This window comes from Dendrobates tinctorius, unplaced genomic scaffold (genome assembly GCF_039654945.1).
Source record: "Dendrobates tinctorius isolate UK_male_01 unplaced genomic scaffold, ASM3965494v1 ptg000028l, whole genome shotgun sequence".
NCBI lineage: Eukaryota > Metazoa > Chordata > Amphibia > Anura > Dendrobatidae > Dendrobates > Dendrobates tinctorius.
The window spans coordinates 47592614-47618534 of NW_027361696.1; the positions used below are offsets into that span (position 1 = coordinate 47592614).

General features: G+C 48.6%; 1 protein-coding gene across 1 annotated transcript; it reads right to left on the reverse strand.

Moving 5' to 3' along the window:
- Positions 1-208: 208 nt before the first annotated feature.
- Positions 209-25866, reverse strand: LOC141085348 (uncharacterized). The gene is made up of 3 exons (XM_073570632.1): positions 25726-25866; positions 3666-3778; positions 209-2741 (listed from the first exon to the last, which is right to left on the reverse strand). The coding sequence occupies exons 2-3, from the start codon at positions 3753-3755 to the stop codon at positions 393-395; spliced, it is 2439 nt and encodes an 812-aa protein (XP_073426733.1). The 5' UTR covers positions 3756-3778; positions 25726-25866; the 3' UTR covers positions 209-392.
- Positions 25867-25921: the final 55 nt, after the last annotated feature.

Below are 25921 nucleotides of genomic sequence, written 5' to 3' on the forward strand. Positions count from 1 at the left end.
TGTGTAGAGTCTTTACCCACCTCCAAAGCCGGGATTTCCCCTACTGCTCCACCTAATAGCATAGAGTCTTACAAAGACACTAAGAATAAAACTGCAGCTGCATCTCCCTCCTACCCTTTTTTGTGGCTGTGGATGTTACAGAACAATTACTGAGATCCCATAGCCTGGGCACAATAAGGGTTCTAGAAAAAGAGGCTGAACGGAGATATAGATCTGCAAATTTAGAATTTATTTATGGTTTATGTACAATACATTACATTTTTCGAAAAGTTCTCAGCCCAAATTCCCATTAAAATATCAGTAGTGCCATTCATTCTGCGTGGTATGAGATGTACCCAATACACATCCCCTGACATATCGATATAGAATTGTCTTTACGGGCGGATATAAAGTCATGTTGCAGCCAGTCTCTTCTGAGAGCATCTTCCCTCCTTCGTCTTGTTTAATATGGAGTGCCACAGATATCTCGGCAGTTGGCTAAACCGTGCCCCACATTTGCACTTGAATTGAGATACAAGCGGGTGCACCCAACTGTGGGCATGAAGCCGCTGGTAACCTCTCAATAATTTTCCACACGTGGCACAGATGAAAGACGTGTTACTTAGATGTTGCAACTGGTGGCGGAGGTAATGGAGTAATCCCACTGGAGATCGGCCACAATCACAACGCTGTTTTTTCCACCGAGATCTCATTGCACCCTTGTTCTGGTGAAATTTCATCCTCCATAACTGGGAAAAGTACACGCCACAGTCTCGACATCTGTATGGTGGCCTTGGCTTTTTAAAAAGGTGAACCAAAAGTTCATAAGGTAACAGCATAGTAGGTGGAACAGAACTCATACTGGGTTCATTAGTGACAGAAGTGAAGGAACTGGTTTGAGTCCTTGATGTGGTCTCCTCCGCAGGCTCTAGAACCTCTATAGTTTGGAGTATCTGAGGATCTGTACTCGTTAAACCCTCTTGGAAACTTTCTGTCCCCACTACTAGTTCGTAAATGAATTCTGGGACTTCTACAGACGACTTCTCTTGGTCAAGATCTGCCAGCATACTGAGACTTTCTTGCGACTCCAAGTTTGGGTGGCTGGCCAGGCAACCATAAGTTTGCAAATGATCATCCTCAAGGCCAGAAATAGTCAGAGCTTTACCACTGCTCTCTTTCAAAGACTTATTTAGATAATATCCCGTGGGGTTGGAATCACCAATGATCAGGGCGGTCTGTGATGCAGCCTTAACACGTAGCACGAGCTCTCGTTCTTTTATGTGCCAACGAGTATGGTTGGAGTAAGCCGAAGACTTATGAAACACTCTCCCGCATTCCTGGCAAGTGAACGTGTTGCTGGCCATGGTTTTTGCCTCACTACTCCGATGCTCAGCAGATACAGAGGGGATTTGGGCTTCCAGTATCCTCATCTCCTGACCCTTTGCTACTTGGTTTAAATCTGATACAGCCAAGGCAGATGCCGAATTTCTTCTCTTAACATGCCAGAGCGTGTGAGTAGAGTACGAGCACAGTTTATTAAAGACTCGACCACATTCCGAGCACGTAAACGTTGGCCCAGTTTTCTTTTTAATTCCCATAGAAGTCAAGTCAAGGGTGGTCACAAGAGCTCCGAGGTCGCCTGATGAAAATGACTTATTCACAAAGGACACCAGTTCTTTCTCCTTCCTATGCCATCGCATGTGGGTTCCATAGGACGATCGTCTATTGAACACTTTCCCGCAATTTTGGCAAATGAAGACTTTTACTTGATTGGTGCCATCCTCGCTATTACTTACAGCAGATATGACCTGACTTGAGTCGAACCTATTGAAGTCCACGACTATTGAATCACTGGGACGAGGGATGCTCAGTTTTCCGTCATTGCAGCACACATGAGACCCTAGATTAATCCTTCTCCTAAACTTGCGCCCGCAATGACCACAAGTAAAAGGACGTTTGTACCTCAATACTCTATTTTCAGCGACCGGTTCATCTTTATGTGTTTCCTTCAAAACGTTGAGCGGAGAGTTCACTTCTTCTTTCTTGTACAGTTCCTGCAGGTTGTGAAGCTCCTTCTGCGCCTCGGCACACATCTTCTCCAACCTATTCATCGACTCTTCACTTTGTTCACATTTGCTTCGTATATCATACAAATCTGAGATGTTAGCAGGTATTATATCATCCGGCCTCACCCTGGTTAGGGCCTCCTTGATGCACATATGGCTCTCCAGGTTGTACGTCCGTCCAAATTGACGCCCACACTTGGTGCACTTGTGGCTTCGCACCCAGGGCTTTACCGTTCCCACACTCTGGGTTTTTGCATTATAGTAGCTATACTTCCCGAAAAGCTCAGTTTCATCACTTTCTTGGGTGGAGATCATTTCAGGATATAGCTCGGTGGGCCGAGTGGGAGAAGGACTATAGTTCGGAGCTGTTATAATTTCTAAGTATGAGATTTCGGTCTCTTCCAAACTTGTTCCCAAGTGACAAGTCTGATCCTGCTCTTCGCTATTATATGCGTAGCTGCAAACAACCGACGGGTCGTCGTTCTGCAAAAGGGGCTCGGAGGTGGAGAACAATTGCCATCCCAACTGATTGTTCCCTTTATTTAATTTCCTGACTTCGGGAACATATTTTGGTTTTTCCATATTCTTCCCATCGGAAAACGGGGAGAACACAAGCTGGTGGTCCAGGCTTTCATCACTGCTCGAATCGTCAATGTAATGGAGATGATGCCAGGCTGGCAAGTCCAGCTTATTTTCCTGGGGGAAAAAAAGAATCAGAAGAAGAAAAGTTAGTACTAGAGTAAAAGTGAAAATAACTCGGATTTTAGTATATGGGTCATGTTCTCATGTATGAACATTATTTGTAGATGAAGTCTACATTCCCACTTGCAGTTTGAGGATACAAAGGTCGGGCAATGAAGTCCAAATCCAAAGTGACCCTGGTCTGACTCACTCATGATGTGCAACTTAGATTACCATTCAATTATGGAACCACTGGTGGTCCAGCCCCGTGGTAGACCCAACAAAACGGGAAATGGGGGAGTCAGAGACGCGTCTAATGTATACATCGTGCTGGAGCCTTTTCTATAAGATGGGCTGGCGCCAACAGGTGAGAGTTGTATTCTGACTCCGTGGGCACAAAAAGAGTCAACTGTGTTGACTCAAATTCCTAGAAAAATAACACACTGTCCTGGGTTCCTATGCAGATTCTGTTCCAGCGCTTACCAGATCCTCACTGGACAGCCCTTTCTACTCCCATTTTCTAAATATCATACCGACAATGGCCAAAAATGCTGCTCAGTCAATTACTGGCCGCAGTGGTGAACTTCCTTGTCAATGATTGACACTTCCATAGAGCTTAAGGAAGCACAGACAGCAGAGATGAAGTAAGGATTGAGGAGGAGTTCAGTTATAAAATTATTGATTTTTAAGCAGTCAGAGGACTTTATACTACATTGAATATACCCAGCGCTCCCAAAACCAACAATATGGTAAAAACAAGTAAAGTAAACGACAAGTAAAATGACACACATCTGAGGCTCCAGATCAGTCGATACTGATGGTGGCAAAGTCTCCCGAAATATGAAGAACAATCGCTGGGGCTGGCGAGTCTATAAAATGTCTGGTCCTTTCCGAGGTGACAATACAAGATGTAGAAATCAGAGGATGTGCTGTACCTACCACTTTTACTGCAGCTGAGTCCTCTACAACGGAGAGGCTGTCATTCAATTCAACTTCAGCACCGACCTCAAATCCCTGATAGGGATCCATGACCAATTCCTGACTATGATCACCTACAGGAAGAAGGAGGCAAAGATGATAAAGTGCATTATATTCCAGAGCTGTACTCACTACTCTGCTGGTGCAGTCACTGTGTACATACATTACATTACTGATCCAGAGTTACATCCTGTATTATAATCCAGAGCTGCACTCACAATTCTGCTGATGCAGTCACTGTGTACATACATTACATTACTGATCCTGTACTGATCCGGAGTTACATCATGTATTATACCCCAGAGCTGCACTCACTATTCTGCTGGTGCAGTCACTGTGTACATACATTACTGATCCTGTACTGATCCGGAGTTACATCTTGTATTATACCCCATAGCTGTACTCACTATTCTGCTGGTACAGTCACTGTGTACATGCATTACTGATCCTAATTACATCCTGTATTATACTCCAAAGCTGCACTCACTATTCTGCTGGTGTAGTCACTGTGTACATACATTACTGATCCTGAGTTACATCCTGTATTATACCCCAGAGCTGCACTCACTGTTCTGCTGGTGCAGTCACTGGGTTCATACAATACTGATCCTAATTACATCCTATATTATACCCCAGAGCTGCACTCACTATTCTGCTGGTGCAGTTACTGTATACATACATTACATTACTGATCCTGAGTAACATACTGTAGCTCTTATTATAAAAGTACAAAACAAAACTTACAGACGAACCCATGTTTCTTTTTTTCCCCTCATACCCACGCATTCACCCCTAGAAAAAAAGCTAAATTCGGCCAACGGCCCTAAAGAAAGTAAATAGGCCACCTGGCCAAAAACTTTATATATATATATATATATATATATATATATATATATATATATATATATATATATATATATATATATATATACACACAGTGCCTACAAGTAGTATTCAACCCCCTGCAGATTTAGCAGGTTTACACATTCGGAATTAACTTTTTTTTTTTGTACAGTCACTATGCTGATACCCCCAGGCTGTGTACATACATTACTGATCCTGTACTGATCCGGAGTTACATCGTGTATTATACCCCAGAGCTGCACTCACTATTCTGCTGGTGCAATCACTGTGTACATACATTACTGATCCTGTACTGATCCGGAGTGTTACGGTTGCTGTAACACGGTAAGGATTTTGGCGGGGTCGATGAGATGTGCTGGACTCTTCTCCTTATCCACTGACTGGAACGACCGTGATATTCTTATCCCCGGGTCGGAAGTGAAGTTCGAAGTCAAAGCGTTCGAAGAACAAGAACCATCAGGCTTGCCGTGGGTTGAGCCTTTGGGCGGACTGAAGATAGGCCAAATTGTTGTGATCAGTAAAAATGATGAACGGATGGAGAGCACCATCGAGAAGATGGCGCCACTCTTCAAGAGCCATTTTTATGGCCAAAAGTTCTCTATCTCCAACAGCATAGTTACGTTCCGGAGCGGAGAAAGCCTTTGAAAAGAATCCGCAGGTGAGAGTACGGCCGGAGGAGGTCTTCTGCAGAAGAACTGCTCCTGCTCCCACCGAAGAGGCGTCAACCTCTAAAATGAATGGTCTGCTGGTGTCCGGACGATGGAGTACCGGAGTCTTCGCAAACTCTTGTTTCAAGGTTTCAAAGGCAGCTTCAGTATCAGAGGGCCAATGATTGGGATCGGCCCCTTTGCAGACAAGAGCCGAGATAGGTTTAGTCAACGAAGAAAAGTGGGGAATAAATTGCCGGTAGTAATTGGCAAACCCCAAAACCGCTGGATAGCCTTTACTCCGAGGGGACGCGGCCACTTGAGAACTGCCGAGACTTTCTCAGGGTCCATCTCTAACCCTGAGTTCGAGACAATGTAACCAAGAAACGGCAATGAAGTCTGCTCAAAGAGGCACTTCTCCAACTTGGCAAAAAGATGGTTCTCCCTAAGACGTTGGAGAACTTAGCGAATGTCTCGGCGATGTGTGGCCAGATCCGGAGAGAAGACTAAGATGTTGTCAAGGTAGACTACAATACAGGAGTAGAGGAGATCTCGAAAGACATCATTAACGAGTTCCTGGAATACTGCAGGTGCGTTGCAGAGCCCAAAGGGCTTAACCAAATACTCGTAGTGCCCGTCTCGTGTGTTGAACGCCGTCTTCCACTCATCTCCAGCACGTATGCGAACCAGATTATAGGCCCCTCGTAGGTCAAGCTTCGTAAACACACGTGCTCCTTCCAGACGATCAAAGAGCTCAGAGATGAGTGGCAGTGGATATTTGTTCTTCACGGTGATGCGATTCAGGCCACGATAATTGATGCAGGGACGCAACGACCCATCTTTCTTCTTTACAAAAAAGAAGCCTGCTCCTGCAGGGGACGAAGACTTGCGAATGAAGCCCCTGGCCAGGTTGTCTTGGATGTATTCAGACATGGCTTGGGTCTCCGCCGAGGAGAAAGGATAAATCTTACCACGAGGAGGAGTGGTGCCGGGAACGAGCTCAATGGGGCAGTCGTAGGGTCGGTGCGGCGGTAGAGTCTCGGCCTCTTTCTTATTGAAAACATCCACAAAGGCACTGTAAGCTGACGGTAATCCGGAGAGAACAGGAGAAGGAAGAGGGGTACCCACAGGACGCACCGGCAGCAGACACCGAGCCCGACAAGACTCCCCCCAGCACAAAATGTTGCCGCTATAACAGTCTAAGGTGGGCTCGTGGAGTTGCAGCCAAGGAAGACCGAGTAGGATAGGATGGGAAATACCTGCCAAGACAAAAAACGTAATTTTCTCCTTGTGTAGGGCTCCTACCTGCAACTCTACCTCATGAGTGACATGAGCTCTAGTAGGGGGTCGACCATCTACGGAAGCGAGGCTTAGAGGGTTCACTAAGGGCCTCACAGGAACAGAAAATTTGTTGACCTCCTCGAGCCTAATAAAATTTCCGGTGGCACCCGAGTCTACATAGGCCACCAGAGAAGCCCGCCTCCCATCAACATACAAGAGGACAGACAAAGTGAGGGGTAGAGAGGTATCAAAAACGCCCAGGAAGGCCTCTCTTACCTGGCCTAGGCGGAGTTTTCCGGACGGTCAGGACAGGTTCGGAGCAAATGGGAGCCGCTGCCGCAGTAGAAACAAAGACCCTGGAGGGTTCTCTCCCTACGACGCTGGTCAGAGAGCTTCAGGCGGTCCACCTGCATAGGTTCAGGTGCAGAGGCAGAGGAGAGAATCCTGGGTCGGGGACTGGGTGGTCTGCGAAGAGAAGATAAAGGACGAGAAGCCCTTCTCTCCCTGGCCCGTTCCTGAAACCGGAGATCTATCCGTGTGGCCAAGGAAATCAGATCCTCCAGAGCTGTAGGGGTATCACGACCAGCGAGCTCATCTTTAATACGACTCGAGAGACCTCGCCAGAAAGCGCCCACCAACGCCTCGTTATTCCACCCTAAGTCGGGGGGCAAAGTCCTGAACTGTATGGCGTACTGGCCCACGGTTAGAGAACCTTGGCAGAGGCTAAAAAAGCCTCAGTGGTGGAGGCTAACCGACCCGGTTCGTCAAAAACCCGACGGAAAGTGTCCATAAAAACGGATAACTGGGTAACCACAGGGTCATCACGCTCCCAGAGGGGATTGACCCAAGCCAGAGCGTCCCCCTCTAGGTGAGAGATGATGAAGGCCACTTTGGCTCGGTCAGTGGGGTACTGTTGGGGCAATAATTCAAAATGAAGGCGGCACTGATTTAGAAAACCCCGGCATAATTTGGCGTCACCGCTATACCGGGGTGGTTTGGCCAACCGTGGAGGAGGATGGGAACCCGCAGCAGGAGGAGCAGAGGCGGCCGAGTGCAAAGCGAGCAACCGACCGTCTACCGAAGCCATATAGCTGAGGATATGTGACTGGGTATCACTCTGCTGCACCAATTCTTGTTGTAAGCCAGCCAACTGAGCGGCGTTACCAGGGTCAGAGGATTGGAGAGCAGAAAGACGCGAGTCCATAGATTCCATAAAGGACATCATGAGCGTCTGGTTCTCCCGAAGGAAAACCAACTCCTTTTGGGCGGCCGTGGCTCCAGCGGGGTCCATGGCCTGTTCTTACTGTTACGGTTGCTGTAGCGGGAAGGCACGTAGAGGCAACCTGGAAGTGGACCCTCAGGGTCACAGCTCCAGAGCCCCCGAGGGCGAGCGCCCAGGTGGGGACCACCCCCTATACAGGGAGTGTTAGGGGCAGACCCCCAGGGGATGGGAAGGAGTAAGGAGCAAGAGGCCACCGTATAGCGGAAGAGCAGAGGGAAAACTGACGGAGGCAGTGCAGGCGGAGGCACAGGGAGGGGGAGCCGAAGATAGAGCACAAAGCAAAGGCAGAGGCAATAGGGGTGCTAAAGGCCAGGAACACTGCGCAAACAGAGGCAAGGTAGAAGGGGCCTGGAACACGGAGAGTGCTGCAATGAGACAGCGTCACCGCATTAGAAAAACAGGCGTCTTACCTGTCCAGACGCCGTCCATAAGTAGCGCTGGGCGCCACCATGTTGGAGGCGGGGCCAGCGTCATACTACCCAGGGGACTGCGCGCCAGGAGGGAGGCAGTGCGCAGGCGCCTGACACCAGGGGAGCCGGACGCCGGGCACGGGGACGCGCCGGGAAGTGCGCGCAGCAGGGTAAGTGGAGCCCGGGGGCGTAACACGGAGTTACATCATGCATTATACCCCAGAGCTGTACTCACTATTCTGCTGGTGCAGTCACTGTGTACATACATTACTGATCCTGAGTTACCTCCTGTATTATACCCCAGAGCTGCACTCACTATTCTGCTGGTGCAGTCACTGTATACATACATTACTGATCCTGAGTTACATAATGTAGCTCTTTTATTATAAAAGTACAAAACAAAACTTATAGACGAACTCAATAAAAAAAATATATTATTCATAAACCCCAAACGTCCAATGTCCAGCAGAAAAATGTTCCTCCATTTCATTAATACCCACCCAGCAAGGGAATAAACCTCAACCTATATCCTTCTTTCCCTTCCCATGATCCTTTTTTTCCCCTCATACACTCATACCCACGCATTCACCCCTAGAAAAAAAGCTAAATTCGGCCAACGACCCTAAAGAAAGTAAATACGCCACCTGGCCAAAACTTAATTATATATATAATTGTACAGTCACTATGCTGACACCCCCAAGCTGTTAAGGGTATGTATAAAGACAGAGCAGAATAGTGAATGCAGCTCTAGGTATAATATAGAGGGTAATTCAGGATTCATGCAAAAATAAGGATGCAATCTAATACATAAAGCTGAATATGTGTGTGTGTATGTATGTTTGCATGTACAGTATGTATGTGTGTATGTCCGGGATTGGCAGCTGCACCGTCACAGCTACAGCCACAAAATTTTGCACAGTCACATGTCTGGACCCCGAGAGCGTCATAGGCTATGTTGTGAGGCAAAATTTTAACCCCACGCATTCCAATTCACCAAACAATTTTGCCCCTAGGTACATAATGGGGAAAAAGTGTGTGTGTGTGTGTGTGTGTGTGTGTCCGGGATTGGCATCCGCACCGTCGCAGCTACAGCCACAAAATTTTGCAAAGTCACACGTCTGGATCCCGAGAGCGTCATAAGCTATGTTGTGAGGCAAAATTTTAACCCCGCGTGTTCCAATTCACCAAACAAATTGGCCTATTATTCTTATAATTTCTATGGTGTTATCGTCCTTCTGGAAAGCTGGAAATAACACAATTTATTACCGTGCCAACACAGATCACCCTCTGACACAGACTGCAGGGGGAGCCCAGTATCACACAGGATAGGATTAGATACACAGCTCAGCACACAGTATCACACAGAATAGTATTAGATACACGGCTCAGCAGACAGTATCACACAGGATAGGATTAGATACACGGCTCAGCAGTCAGTATCACACAGGATAGGATTAGATACACGGCTCAGCAGTCAGTATCACACAGAATAGGATTAGATACACGGCTGAGCAGTCAATAACACAGGATAGGGTTAGATACAGGGCTCAGCAGTCAGTATCACACAGGATAGGATTAGATACACAGCTCAGCAGTCAGTAACTCACAATAGAATTAGATACACAGCTCAGCAGAAAGTATCACACAGGATAGGGTTAGATACACAGCTCAGAAACAGGATGTGCCAAAGGAGAGGACATTTTCATTCCAAGAATTCCACTCATTCCATCTGATTTGTTTCTTGATTTTAAACGCCTACAGTTTCCAGTTCAACTGCTATTTGCAATGTCCATTAACAATGCTCAGGGACAGTCCTTGAAAGTAGTAGGGATAGATTTGAAATCTCCATGCTTTTCTCATGGTCAACTTTACGTGGTCTGTTCAAGAGTTGGAACTGCCAAAAATCTGTTCATCTTTGCACCGAAAGGAAAAACCAAAAATCTTGAATGAGTTGAAAATAAAATACTATCAATACTTGGGTAATCGTTTAGTTAATTTGTGTTGCAAATCTGTAGTGTTGAATATATGATGTGAAATGTTTTTATTTGCAATATAATCATTATAATTTGTTATAACTAACCACAGTTGGTTACAAGGCCCAGGCAATGCTGGGCTCTTCAGCTAGTATATCAATAATAACCACTACACACCTTAACCATGACCAAAGAACAGGCCCAAGTTCAATGCTGGTAAGCCCTATACCTGGGTTACCAATTACAAAACAAAAATCTATAAGTGAGGGTTACAGCCCACCACCAGGAACTGGAGACCATAGCGTCTCTCACCCTAATGTACCGCCAATCACCCTGACCCTCCCTTAATACCACAAAAGAGAAAATCCTGGCCCTATAGTCCTACCAATCTCTCCCTACCTGCCCCTCACTACCAACCTAATACTAACTAACTATCTGTCCCTACAAAATAAAAAGGATAAAAAAGACTAACTCAACCCTATCACAGGAACACAGAACCTAACTCTCCCTAGGGCACATTAAAGGAGAAACCCCTCCATAGAAGAGAGGCCCTCCCCACACGTAGCCTCTCAAACTCCAGCGAGCGCACTTTTGCCAGGTCACCCAGGATGTTCCTAATCACCTCTTACCTGGGGAGGACTTTCCACTGAGTAGACACTAGACACCGTGAATCCATGTGTAGAACCTAGTTACTAAACTAAGAAAACAGTGCCCCTATCTCGGCCACCAAGGGACCGGAATGCCCCATAGGCCCAATCCGCATAGGAAAGGCCTGCCAATGGAAGCACCCACCCTGTTGTAGACCTCTGTATTAAAAGGGACACCGAAGCAGGAAGTGCTCCATGCTTTCAAGCATACCGCCACACTCCTCGCGGGGACAATCCCGGTCATCAGAGCTCCGCCACTTCAGGTTGTCCCTGTAACGCCGCTGTGTTTTGGACCTTGTTTCACGGTGTTACTCTGCATTTCTCTGCTTTAACCCTTCACTTCCTTTCCTCTAATGAGCTGGAATGCTGTTGTCAGTTACCTGTTTGGATGCTGCTCAGTTCCCAGTCTCGCTGCGTAGCCGTACATGCGTGTGTGGCTCCGCTGCTCTTCATGCCCACTTGCTGGTGCAGTCCCTGGCTGCCGCTGTGGAAAGCTACCCGTGGGTTAATGGGTCCTCTGCATTGTGTATGGCTTACCGCGTGTGTTCAGGCTTGCAGCTCTCGCCAGGTGTCCTTGCACTGCTGATTTGTCTGACTTTGCTTAGGGTGTGCGTGGCCACACCTCCCCTGCTTTCATGAGGAATGGGTGTGTGCTACAATTGCTGCTCCAGCCTATCGCTGTGAGGCAGCTCCTATATTAAGTTCCCTCCCCTTTGGGGCATTGCCAGAGCTTCCCATTGAGTTCCTGAACCTAGCCATGTGAGTTTGTGTGTTCAGCTCCTGCTCTGATTCTGATCAGTTTTGGGGGCGCTGTTGCTCTTTGTCCCTGTGTGAATTGTGTCTTGTTTCTTCGCCTGCTCTGGGGGCAGAAATACCCAGATCACCCTTCATGGAGGCTGCATTTCCAGGCCCGTCCATCTTTTGTCTTGTTTCCTGAATCTGCTCCTTTACCTGATCCTGTCTGAACTGTGTCCTCTGTGTAATGTTCCTGAGGTCCCTCCGTGTCTTGAACCCAGTGCCTGTAACTCTTTGCTACCTGCCTTACTGTGATTCATCGTGGGTTCATCTTGGAAGTATGAGTTTGGGGTATCCGCTGAGTTTCTGCTACGCTGTGCTCAGCTGGTTATTCAGTGCAATTCCCTGCCGGTTCCAGTCCAACCCGGCGAGGTTTGCACCAGACTGCTTGGGTTCCTTTCTAGGTTGCTGCCAGATGTCCGGAGCCTGATGACCGTGGCCTCTCGCATGGAGCCTGATGACCACGGCCTGATGTCCGGTGTCTGACGACCTCTTCCAGATGTGCTGTGCCTGATGTCCACCTGTTGTCCTGGTGCCCTGATGTCTCCCTAGTGTCCTGATGTCCGCCCAATGTCCACCTGGTGCCCTGATGTCCTGTCCGTGACGTGTTCCTGATGCCCAGTCCGGGGTTCTGGTGGTCCAAGTTGTGCTCTTAAGCTGGTCCCGTTCTTCCTGGATGGAATCCTCCTCCATGGTTTCCGGGAGTCTCCAGCTGTTCCCCGGTGACGGTACCGCCAGTGAGTCCTGGATCTGTCCAGCCTATGCCCGATGCTGTAGTGCCAACATTCCTGGACCTGTGCTATCTGAGTCCTGTTCTGATGTCCGGCCGGTTCTCTGGGGTCTTACCCATGATGGCTCCAGCCGTTGTCTGAAGGCTGCCTGAGGTTGGTGTCTTATGCTCTCCTGCTGTGCCGGTGCTACGCCTGAGGTCTGAGAGAGAGGCCATCCTAGTATGCCCGAGCCAGTTAACCGTGGATTGCATTTACCCATAATGACCCCTGCCATCATCTGAAGTCTGCCCGAGGTCGGTGTCTGATGTTCTCCTGCTGAGCCTGTGCTGCGCCCGAGGGAGAGGCCATTCTAGTATGCCCGTGCCAGACAATCCTGGACTGCATCATCCCTTGATGACCTCTTGCTTCCGTCAACCTGAGGTGTGTTTCTTTCATGAAGTGCATATTCTGGAACCTGGTGTTTCTACGTCTTTGCTTTATTTCAGTAAACTTTGTTTTTCTTCATACCTGAAGTTGTGCGGTGTCTTGTTAGTCCTGCATATGGCCATCTTGTCCACAAACTCAGCTGCCATAGACCCTGTTTGCTATCTTTCCCTTGTCCAGGTAGGCCGGGTCCCCTTTTGTGGTCCAGTGGGTCCACATTCCTTGATCACCTGGGACGCATACCCCGTCGTTGTTATAGTTCGACGACACTGGAGCGTTGGCTGGATAAGTCACGCTGCGCCCGCGATCATAACAGTCCCTCACATACAGCTTCCCATGGAAGCAGCGCTAAGCCAAGTCCCAAAACTTCAAGGGGATCCGCTTACAGTTCAATAACCGGAGCCCCACCTCCTTATCCCGGCTTGGGCAATCCCTGAGCGCCAGGGGCTTCTGAAAGTGGGTCAACAGGACCCTATTGTCAAGAAACCTTCTTCGACATGATCCTGATCTCTCACACTCCCAGACCCCACCGATATGTTACCCCGGGTCTGAAGGTGATCTAAGCCGGAAGATACCCATGAGGTGTACGAAGGTCCTTCACCTGCACTCCTGTCTCCCATTCCTGGAAGAAAGGCCGAAACCACCCCCTACAGAATACCCACGGAGGAGCCCTCTCTATCCAGAGGTTGGCGATGTTTGCCTAAAGAAAGGTGCTTACTAGAAACACCACTGGGTTGACCATACCTAACCCTCCTAGTCTCCTTGTGCGGTACGTGACCTCCCTCTTGATTAGGTTCAGCCTATTTCCCCATAATAATTGGAAAAACAGGCTGCAGACCTGTGTCCAAAGAGGCTCTGATAAGATGCAGATGCTGCCAAGATATATTAGCAAAGGAAGCAAATAACCCTTGGCCTTAGGGTCAAAGGCCAACCCTTCCACTGATCCACCTACTGGGTGGCAATCTTAAGTCTGCCCTCCCAGTTTTGCTGGGGATAGTTCCCCGGGACGAAACTGATGCCTAATATTTTTGCTGTGGCCTGAGGCCCTGGAAGGGTGTCCGAGAGATCAAAACTTGGATCTCCCCCTCCCAGCCAGAGACTCTCACACTTGTCCCGGTTGATCATGGACCCGGATGCCACCAAGTAGCATTCAACCTCAGCCATCACCCAATCTGCCTCCTCTCGAGGATACAAAAAGGGAAACGTCGTCAGAGTACGTCACTACCCTCAAGGCGGCCTCTGGCTCCGCCTGGTCCATCCCGACTCCCACCAACGGTCCACGCTCCACCCTCCTTAAAAGGGGGTCGATCGCGAACACATAACAGTGGGCTCAGAGGACAGCCCTGGCGGACACCAGACCTCACCTCAAAAGTGTGGCCGACCAAACCGTTCACAAGCTGAAAAGTCTCTGCCCCATTGTATAAAACTCTCAACCAATCAACAAACCTCCCAGGCAGACCATACCTCAGAAAGACGGACCAGAGGTGTCAGGGTCCTGACAGCGCCGGCGTACAGCCTCCCCTAGGCAGGGACTCACCTGCACCGTAGGGACTCCTGGGGACAAGAACAGCCGGAAAATAAAGATGCACGGGACCTGAATGTAGAAGTTTAGAAAGTAGGCACAGGACCTATGGTCATGTGAACGGCCATGTGACTGCAAGGGGGCGGGCTTAGCGTCCTGCTTTCAAAGAAGGTAGAAAACTCAAAGTCGGGCAAAGCGGGGGTCATGCACAATACAGGCAAGCGAGGTACGGGAGGTCAGACAAAGCCAAAGGTCATACACAAGATCTCAGTAAAGTACCAGGGATGAGACAGGACGGATAGTCAGAGCCAAGCAGAGATCAAAACCAAACAGACGTAGAAGGTACCAGGCAGAATCCAAAGCAGAATCCAGAGAACAGACCGAGTCATACACAGAGAATTAAGCAACCAGAACACAGCAATAACACACTCAGGGGTCACCACACAATGCCAAGGGCGAAAGTATAACTGACGGGGGATGGGAGCTTCCTGAGGCTATAAGAAGCCTCCCCAAAACCAATGAGAGGCCACCATAATAGGTCCCAGGTGAGAGTCTGCACTGAGGTCAGAACATTAACCCCAGCAGTGCCGGTCACCCAGCACTGGTATGACAAGAGGTACTCATGGTTAACCCGGTCAAAGGCCTTCACCTGGTCTAAGGACAGCAAGTATCCCTTCCAGTGACCTGCCCTGCTCCACTGCCTCTCGAACACCGAGCAGAGCACTAAATTTACTGCGGCCTGGAACAGAGCAGTGCTGGGCCCTCGAAAGGAGCCGGGGCGCAAACTTCACCAACCGATTAAAAAGCACCTATGTCAGAACCTTTCGGTCCGTATTGAAAAGCACTATGGGATGACAATTCTCAATACGGGACGAGTCTTTATCCTCTGACAGGATAATCAAGGCTGACTTCCTCATTGAACTGGGCAGAATGTCTAAGGAGAGGCACTCATTAAACACCTCAGTCAAGAGGTGGACCAAAGAGTCCCTAAAAGTCTTATAGAACTCGGATGTTAACCGTCCGGACCGCGCGACTTTTTGGGCCGGAGCCCATCAATCGCCGGTCTCACTTCTTCTTCCCTGATTGCTTCTGCCAAAACATGAAGAGGGGGTCATCCCCCGGCTCAGAGATGGTTTCAGCCAGGAAAGTCGACATGTCATCCCGATCAGGATTCCTCCTCCCCAAGAGATGCAAGTAGAAGGATCTGACTACCTCCAGAATCCCTGATTTGGATCTGTTCAGGGATCCCGTACAGTCGATCAGTCCTGTCACCATCTTACAATTCACCTACAACCTGCAGTTTCTGTAAGGGTCGTGCGAGCGGTACCTCCCGAAATCCCTCTCAAAAACCAAGGATGTGTGCCTACCATACTGGCACCCCTTGAGCAAGGCCTTCACGCTGGAGATTCCCTCTCGGTCCCCTCCAGGCGAGACGAGCAGCTCGAGTTTCCTCCCCAGCTGCCGATACAGGCGGTATCTGTTAAGGCCCCTGAGGATCGAGAGCTGACGGAAGAACCTTTCGACCCTTCTTTTGAAGAGCTCCCACCACTCAGACTTACTGCTACAAAGACCCAAGAGAGGTACTGTACCTAACTCTGAAGAAATTCCTCAAAGAACTGTCTTACTTCTGCTTCTTCCAGAAGGGACGAATTCAGCTTCCACAGGCCTCTCCCCATGCGGGGAGTCTCTGTAATTTTCAAAGAAAATTAAGCAGTGATCGGAGAACTCCACCTCAACAGCGGACACTGCAGAAGAGACCGCTTCCTCCTTTAAAAAAAAAAAAACCTATCTATCCTAGACCTACTGCTTCTCCTATAAAAGGTGAAACCCCCGTGACCTGGGGTGTGCCGAATGTGGATATCCACTAGGCGAGCTTCGCTTACTATGCTATTCAAGGCTACGCTATCATAAGCCAGCCGGTCTCCAGGGTCTCCCCTATCACGGAGTCTGGTTATAGTATTAAAATCCCCACCGAAGACCACCTGTCGGCTCGTAAAAAGATAGGGCTTGATCCTCAGGAAGAGACATTTACGGTCCCTCTTAGATTGCGGGCCATAGATATGGATGAGCTGAAGCTTCTGTCCCCTCATTGAGACGTCAAGGACCAAACATCTCCCCATTTCTACCTCGATCACCCGTCTGCATTCCACCTCCGCGGTCTTAAAAAGGACTGCTACCCCGCTATACGGCTCGTCCGCAAGAGACCAGTATGAGAGCCCACTCCTCCATTCCCTCTTTGCTTTGTAGATGGACCCCAGATCTGTTAGTCTGGTCTCCTGCAAAAATAAAATAGCCTCAACCCGGGTGAAAAAAATCAAAGGCCGTAAAATCTAGCCATATCTGACTTTATGCTGGCGGCATTAATCGACGCCAGAATCAACGGGGTAGGTTTCGACGTCATAGGTGATTGAGATAGACGGCCTGTTTCTTAACCATACCCCCCGATTTCCTCTCCCCCTCTGAGGAGGAGCCCGACTCACCCCTCCTCTTTAAAGACATCGAAGTGTCCATATCCTCCTTTACAGCACTGGACACCTCCTTCCCAGAACTAGTTTCCTCGCCCCTGGACCCTGAGGTAGTCCTCCCTCCAGAGGAGTGTGAATCCCCCGGAGGACGGACCTCGCCACTCCCTGAAGGCACCCCAGATGTTGCATCCGGTCCCTCACCCCCGACACAGCAGTCATCAAGGAACTGGATCCGATTGGAGAGGGGGATCAGATGGGAGTCGGTGAGTCCTTCCGTAGGCACCCTAGCGGTCAGGGTGGGGCATTAGATGTTTTAGCTTTGTTCTTCTTCCGACTCTTACCGGTATGATTGACACCCATTTTTTTAGGCTGCTCCACCACCTCTTCATCCAGACATTCATATTGGGAAGAGTTATCAGAAGCATACAACTCCTCCCTCTCCATCCTTCAGATCTCCTCGATCAAAGCCTTCTCCCCCAGGGCCTCAGAGGCTTTGGCTGCCACCTCCAGAGTGGGGGCAGTCATCACCCCAGTTGCCTGAGGCTTATCCTGCCCCCTGTCCTTACGGCGCCTCACCTGTTGCCACTGGTGGGCAGATGTACCAGCCTCGCCTTTCCTCACTGACCCCTCACGCCTCCACCCTCAGCCCCAGCAGAAGTTGCACCACCGGGGCCCCCCCCTTGGCTCCCCCCTGCCGGGCCAGAGATGGTGCTGGAAAAGGAGCGGGAGCAGCAGCTATACGGGTGACCTAGGTCACCACACAGGTGACACCTAATGTCACCACAGGCCGAGGCAAGATGGCCTACCCCGCCACACAAGGCACATTTCTGTACCTTGCAGCCTGCGCTGAAGTGGCGGGGATTCCCGCACCTGTGGCAGACCTTCGGTTGAACCTGGTAGAAGATCTGGATTCTGTCCCTCCCCAGAAATGCTGAGGAGGGGATGTGGGTGACCGTACCTTCTGAAACCTTCAACTTTACCATGAAGGTCCAGCCCCCTGACCAGATGCCAAACTCGTCCCTATTTTTCTTAGGGACCTCCGTGACTTTCCCATAAGGGGAAAGCCAGGTCATGATGTCGACCCCAGAGAGACTCGTTACTTGTCAGAACGGTCACCCTCTTTACACTATTTTGGCGAGACACCGCCTGTTCAAAATTCGACCAGAAAAGCTCTAAGCCCTCTGGCCAAACAAAACTGACATCGAAGAAGGAGGTGCCAAACGGATGCATCAGGGCAGAGATTTTCGTCATCCTGAAGTCCATCTTCAGGAGCTCCACAAACCTCGCCCTTGGCGGGCACGCTTCACTGCCCCTCCACCGAAGACGGACCACATTCCCCCCGGCCACCCCCTGCCTGGCTGTCGGGAGGGACCAAACCGTTTCCCCCCTTTTATCTTGGAAGGCAGCCAAGCCGTATCTATCCAGCCAAAAGGCCAAGTCCACCTCTCTTCCCTCTACTTCAATAGTCCGTTCTCCCTTTTTGAGGGTCTCCAGGAAACAAGGCCGCAAGACGCTATCCCCGAGGTCCAGAGGCGAAGAAACCCCGACTAGACCCTGAGGCCCCAGTCACAACCCTCGAATAACTCTGAGGACTGGTGGCTGGGGGGGGGCAGATGGATCAGCCCCCCCCCCCTCCTTTCACTACCATCAGACACCGCACTTACACTTGCCACCCCATTCACACTTGCAACCTTAGAAACACTGCCACTCGCATCCTCAACCACAGACTTCCATACCCACACCCTCCTCATCCACTCCACTAGTCACCCCCCTCTCACTCACATGCACACTGGGGTCACTATCATTTTGCCTCTCTTTTTGGGTATTTCCAGGTTTGTTTCACCACTGCTACCGCCACCTACTGGTGGCATCTTCCCTGCCGGGGGGGTTCTGCACACACAGTGCTGCTGTCCCTTTAAGTATCATGCTGCCATAGAGTTTAAGCAGCACTGCACCCACAGCATGCACAGAGGTTCCTCCATCACTGGCAGGGAAGAAGACAGGAGCAGTCCAGCTCCATCCTGCGTAGTTGCCAGCGCTGCCACCTCAGGTAAGCCCCCAGACTCAGGGGACCCCGCCAGGCAAGCGCCCTTGCTGCTGTCTGCTGCAGTCTCTGCTCCACTGCTGACAAAGACCATTTATTTTTTCTTTGGTTGAGAAGCCACACCCCCAGCTGCACAGCACAGCCAGGGCTGTGGAGTCGGTAAGCCAAACCTGCGACTCAGACTCCTCAGTTTCCCTTCCACCGACTCCAACATATATTGCTTATATTTAAGTGAAAAATTTATTGTAGTACAATGTGAACATCAGACATTTAATCATTTTTATGATACAATAATCAAGACATTTAGATAGAACATAATATATATTTATTGGAATACAATTTTAGAACACAAAAAACTGTAATACACTATGTAATATCGATTACATATACTGTGTGTGTATATATATATATACACACATTATGTAATAAACTATGTAAGTGGCAAAAAACATACTAAATAACATTTGTGCAGTCTATGAATTTGTTCTAAGAAATAGAATTGCCTCCATCAGATCCTCCTTCATAGATGACCTCAAATCTGACCTAATAATTTTAAGGCCAGAGAACAACCTCTCTACACTAACTTGGGTTGGAGGCAAAGCCGTAACCACATGGGCAACATCTCTAACAATTTCCGGGTATAAATTATTTGCTTCATGCACAGTCAGTTTTGATGAACGGTTGAATTTTTCTTTTTCCTTGAGAGCAAGTGAAACATTTTGCTGAAATATGGTCAATCTGCTTGCTATAGGAGACGGAGTGAAGTCTTTTTCCTTGCAGCAACACTTTGCCTGCTCCATGTCATCCAAATACTTGTCAAAGTCAAACTCCTCATCTGATGAGGATGAAGATATGGCAGCAGTAGCACTGTCAGGACCCAAGTCCTCTTGCGCCTGGCAGTCCTCCTGTAGACCACTCATCCTAACTGCTACCTCAGTCAGAGCTTCTTTTCCTTTAGTAAGCTGTTGATCATCAAGCAATATACGATGACTTGGGTCCACATAAACAGCTGCCAGAAGAATTTTATTTTCCAATAGCTGTGTCTCTCTCCGTTTCATTGAAGCAGAAATGCCATCTGCGATTAAATCTCCTCTTTGGGACAGGCAAAATAGCAAGTTCTTCCACTCCCTTATGAAAATGCCAGGAGTTAAATCCTCAGCTTGTAATTTTTTAGTCACGGTAAATAGGTGATTAAGCAATTCCTTCAATTCAGCTACCTGTGTCCATTGACCTTCATTTAGGGTTACCTGAGGGTTCGCCATATCTGTAAGAAACGGTTTTAGCCAGGATCAAGACTAGGGGTGGCAGAACCTCATACTGTTCCGCAGAATCTCATACTGCACACCTCAGCTGCTGCAGAACCTTATACTGCACACCCCTACACTTCAAAAAAAAAAAAAAAAAAAAGCCTGCACCTTAAGATGTGGTGAATGCAGTCTATTTATTCCAACTATCAATTGATGTTGATGTGTTACTGAAGACAAGCAATGCCTGTCCTGGGCGTACTTTTGGGCAGCTATGAGGTGTACCTGACTGGTGCTAAAAAAAAAAAAAAAAAAAAAAAAAAAAAAAAAGGTGTGTTAGTCTGTGTGCTACCCGGCTTTCATTATTTTTGGTACAGATAAGATATGGATAGACAGATATGGATAAATGGATAGATAGAGCAGATTTCTAATCTGTTTTTGCTATTGAAAACATTATCTATGAGCTCAAAAACCTTTCAGCTGATGCGGTTTTTTACAAAGCTGATCTGCTTTTGCAGCTGAAAAATGTATCCTCAAAAAACGCAGCAAAAACGCTGTGTGTGAATGTAGCCTTACATCAGGAATAGAACAGTCATTTATAGGACACTTCATAACTTTCCCAAATTCCTATGAAAAAATATTCAGCACATTCTGCATTGAACTAGTGTACCCAATTTATTATATATTTTAGGAGTCTGAGTATTTTATACCGACTCCACCAAAATGAGCTCCGACTTCGACTCCACAGCCCTGAGCACAGCTACCCAAAGCCTCATCCACATGGGCAGCGGGTGCTGAGGAGGCCACGCCCCCGAGACCGGCCGCACCGGGGCCCCTTCAGCTGTACCGGTCTCCCGGGGCACAGCGCCCCCCACCATCACACCCTGGGCCACAAACAGCCTGGCTACAGCAACTCCGGAGGCCGGCCCCAGGCTAGGCCACTCTGCCTCAGCGTCCACCGACTTCACCAGACCCCTCCAGGGGAGCCGACCCCACCATTTTCTTTTTATGAGCCGGCTCTGCCGGAGCCACAGGCCCCTTCACTTTACTAGGTGCCTGGGTCCCCAGAAGCGATCCAGCTTTAACGGATCTGTAAGTGGGGGACCCAGACACCCCAGCGCTCACCGCCAGAGATGCCGTCCCGGATGTCACTCTCTTGTCCACTGGGCCACCCTCCGCACCATGCTCCATATCAGACGCATCACTACCCCCTCCGTTACCCCAAACAGACAGCGCCCTGCGTATCATGACCTGTAATCTCCCAGCTCCCTTGCTGCGGACCCACAACAGAGCCCGAGCCGGGGTGGGTAGCAGGTGCCGCAGTGGGACCGGGGGGGCCCAGAGAGGGGGTACACAAATTTCTGCACAACAGATGTTTTCTTTACCTTTCTCTTCATCCCCCTCCAGATTGCCTCATCTTCGCAGATCTCATCCCCGAACCTCAGCTGGTTAAAACGGATCGGGGACTCGATCTGCTGCATGACGAGGCAGCCCCCCTCACTGCTACCACCATCCTCATCCTCCCCCTTGCTGCCCTCTGAAGGGCCAGAATCTGACAGGAGAGCCACTTGCTTGGGGGCTATCCTACTATGCGACGCCTGGAGATCTCTTACCAGGCGGTGGGCAGGGCACGACCTCCTCCTCGCATTCCTGCTCCTCATCTTCCTCCGCCGCCTGGCCGGAGCTCCGTGGCCCCTCCGGTCATGGCTCTGAACCGGTCATCGTTCTCCAGCTTTTCACGGAAGGGCCTGCTGCCGGCCAAGATCTCACACCTCTGGCTTTCCAGGTCTTGTATGGATTTCTTTTATCTTTCTGACCGCAGCAGATAGCTCGGCCTTCTTATTGCCAGACCTCTCCTTAGCTACCCTCAATTCCCCCCAGAGGGATCTTTATCTTCTTTGAGGCGTCCTCATACTCGCAGAGGTGCGTACGGCGGATTCCTTTGCCACCTTGGTGCCCCAATTAAGGGGAACCGCTGCAGCACCACTGCTCGTACTTCGCCTACCTCCGGGGGAAGGAGCCGCCGAGGCCATGGCCTCGGGGGTCCTGCGGGTCTTCATGCTGGATCCGTTGTTTGATCCTTGGCCAGATCTTGTGACCCTAGCTGGATTGGGAGTCCTCCACCCCCCGCCGGCTTGAACAGGGAGGTGGGAGCCAGGGGCCCAGCCCCAGAGGCCAGTCCCAAAATGAGCCTTCTTTCCTGGGAAGGGGGTAGACAAAAAGTCCTGGATGGAAAACGTTACCTCCCTTCCCAGGAGCTCGCTCTACGCAGCACACACGGCAAGCTCTGCCTCTTCCTGTGTGATACTCCAGAGCTGCACTCACTATTCTGCTGGTGCAGTCACTGTGTACATACATTACTGATCCTGAGTTACATCCTGTTTTATACTCCAGAGCTGCACTTACTATTCTGCTGGTGCAGTCACTGTGTACATACATTACTGATCCTGAGTTACATCCTGTATTATACTCCAGAGCTGCACTCACTATTCTGCTGGTGCAGTCACTGTGTACATACATTACTGATCCTGAGTTACATCCTGTATTATACTCCAGAGCTGCACTCACTATTCTGCTGGTGCAGTCACTGTGTACATACATTACATTACTGATCCTGTATTGATCCTGAGTTACATCCTATATTATACCCCAGAGCTGCACTCACTATTCTGCTGGTGCAGTCACTGTATACATACATTACATTACTGATCCTGAGTTACATCCTGTATTATACTCCAGATCTGCACTCACTATTCTGCTGGTGCAGTCACTGTGTACATACATTACTGATCCTGTACTGATCCTGAGTTACATCCTGTATTATACTCTGGAGCTGCACTCACTATTCTGCTGGTGCAGTCACTGTGTACATACATTACATTACTGATCCTGAGTTACATCCTGTATTATACCCTAGAGCTGCACTCACTATTCTGCTGGTGCAGTCACTGTGTACATTCATTACATTACTGATCCTGAGTTACATCCTGTATTATACTCCAGAGCTGCACTCACTATTCTGCTGGTACAGTCACTGTGTACATTCATTACATTACTGATCCTGAGTTACATCCTGTATTATACTCCAGAGCTGCACTCACTACTGTGCTGGTGCAGTCACTGTGTACATACGTTACTGATCCTGAGTTACATCCTGTATTATACTCCAGAGCTGCACTCACTATTCTGCTGGTGCAGTCACTGTGTACATACATTACTGATCCTGAGTTACATCCCGTATTATACTCGAGAGCTGCACTCACTATTCTGCTGGTGCAGTCACTGTGTACATACATTACTGATCCTGAGTTATAACTTGTATTATACTCCAGAGCTGCACTCACTATTCTGCTGGTGCAGTCACTGTGTACATACATTACTGATCCTGAGTTACATCCTGTATTATACTCCAGAGCTGCACTCACTATTCTGCTGGTACAGTCACTGTGTACATACATTACATTACTGATCCTGAGTTACATCCTGTATTATACTCCAGAGCTGCACTCACTATTCTGCTGGTACAGTCACTGTGTAAATACATTACTGATCCTGAGTTACATCCCGTATTATACTCCAGAGATGCACTCACTATTCTGCTGGTGCAGTCACTGTGTACATACATTACATTACTGATCCTGAGTTATAACCTGTATTATACTCCAGAGCTGCACTCACTATTCTGCTGGTACAGTCACTGTGTACATACATTACATTACTGATCCTGAGTTACATCCTGTATTTTACTCCAGAGCTGCACTCACTATTCTGCTGGTACAGTCACTGTGTACATACATTACTGATCCTGAGTTACATCCTGTATTATACCCTAGAGCTGCACTCACTGTTCTGCTGGTGCAGTCACTGTGTACATACATTACTGATCCTGTACTGATCCTGAGTTCCATCCTGTATTATACCCCAGAGCTGCACTCACTATTCTGCTGGTGCAGTCACTGTGTACATACATTACATTACTGATCCTGAGTTACATCCTGTATTATACCCCAGAGCTGCACTCACTATTCTGCTGGTGCAGTCACTGTGTACATACATTACTGATCCTGAGTTCCATCCTGTATTATACCCCAGAGCTGCACTCACTATTCTGCTGGTGCAGTCACTGTGTACATACATTACATTACTGATCCTGAGTTACATCCTGTATTATACCCCAGAGCTGCACTCACTATTCTGCTGGTGCAGTCACTGTGTACATACATTACATTACTGATCCTGAGTTACCTCCTGTATTATACCCCAGAGCTGCACTCACTATTCTGCTGGTGCAGTCACTGTGTACATACATTACATTACTGATCCTGAGTTACATCCTGTATTATACCCTAGAGCTGCACTCACTATTCTGCTGGTGCAGTCACTGTGTACATTCATTACATTACTGATCCTGAGTTATATCCTGTATTATACTCCAGAGCTGCACTCACTATTCTGCTGGTACAGTCACTGTGTACATTCATTACATTACTGATCCTGAGTTACATCCTGTATTATACTCCAGAGCTGCACTCACTGCTGTGCTGGTGCAGTCACTGTGTACATACGTTACTGATCCTGAGTTACATCCTGTATTATACTCCAGAGCTGCACTCACTATTCTGCTGGTGCAGTCACTGTGTACATACATTACTGATCCTGAGTTACATCCCGTATTATACTCCAGAGCTGCACTCACTATTCTGCTGGTGCAGTCACTGTGTACATACATTACATTACTGATCCTGAGTTATAACCTGTATTATACTCCAGAGCTGCACTCACTATTCTGCTGGTACAGTCACTGTGTACATACATTACTGATCCTGAGTTACATCCTGTATTATACCCTAGAGCTGCACTCACTATTCTGCTGGTGCAGTCACTGTGTAAATACATTACATTACTGATCCTGAGTTACATCCTGTATTATACCCTAGAGCTGCACTCACTATTCTGCTGGTGCAGTCACTGTGTACATACATTACTGATCCTGAGTTACATCCCGTATTATACTCCAGAGCTGCACTCACTATTCTGCTGGTGCAGTCACTGTGTACATACATTACTGATCCTGAGTTATAACCTGTATTATACTCCAGAGCTGCACTCACTATTCTGCTGGTGCAGTCACTGTGTACATACATTACATTACTGATCCTGAGTTACATCCTGTATTATACACAAGAGCTGCACTCACTATTCTGCTGGTACAGTCACTGTGTACATACATTACTGATCCTGAGTTACATCCTGTATTTTACTCCAGAGCTGCACTCACTATTCTGCTGGTACAGTCACTGTGTACATACATTACTGATCCTGAGTTACATCCTGTATTATACCCCAGAGCTGCACTCACTATTCTGCTGGTGCAGTCACTGTGTACATACATTACATTACTGATCCTGAGTTACATCCTGTATTATACCCCAGAGCTGCACTCACTATTCTGCTGGTGGCCAGGTTGTGGGATATTTTGGGACTTCCTGTGTCTCCCTTATTTCCTAACCCTATAGTCAGATCCTCCTTAGCCATAACGGCTGATAAGAGGGAGCACTAGCTGACATTCATCTCACAGCTGTTCCTTTACATCTGCTACTGTCTGAACTGTACACACAGCTCGGTATTTGGAGCTGCTGATGAACCACAAGTCCCAACAAACCCGCAGGAGCCTCCCTGCCCCCTGCACTCACCTCACATTCCCAAACTGATCCCTCCAGGAGAAAGTCACACAGAAGACGAACATGTGACCTGGAAGTTGTAAACAGAGCATGCTGGGATATGTAGTCAGGAAATCTACCACAACCTGAGCAGTACTACATTTCCCAGCATGCCAAGGATCGCCAATCGCAGAGAGACAGTGGCTGCTGAGGGACACATTTGTGCAAA

Bases quoted from the DNA above. Each gene is read 5' to 3' on its own strand.
- LOC141085348 (XM_073570632.1), bottom strand. From the start codon at position 3,755: ATGGATCCCTATCAGGGATTTGAGGTCGGTGCTGAAGTTGAATTGAAT. The intron at 2,742-3,665 runs GTAGGTACAGCA...TTTTTCCCCCAG, and splicing joins ACTCAGCTGCAGTAAAAGTG to GAAAATAAGCTGGACTTGCC.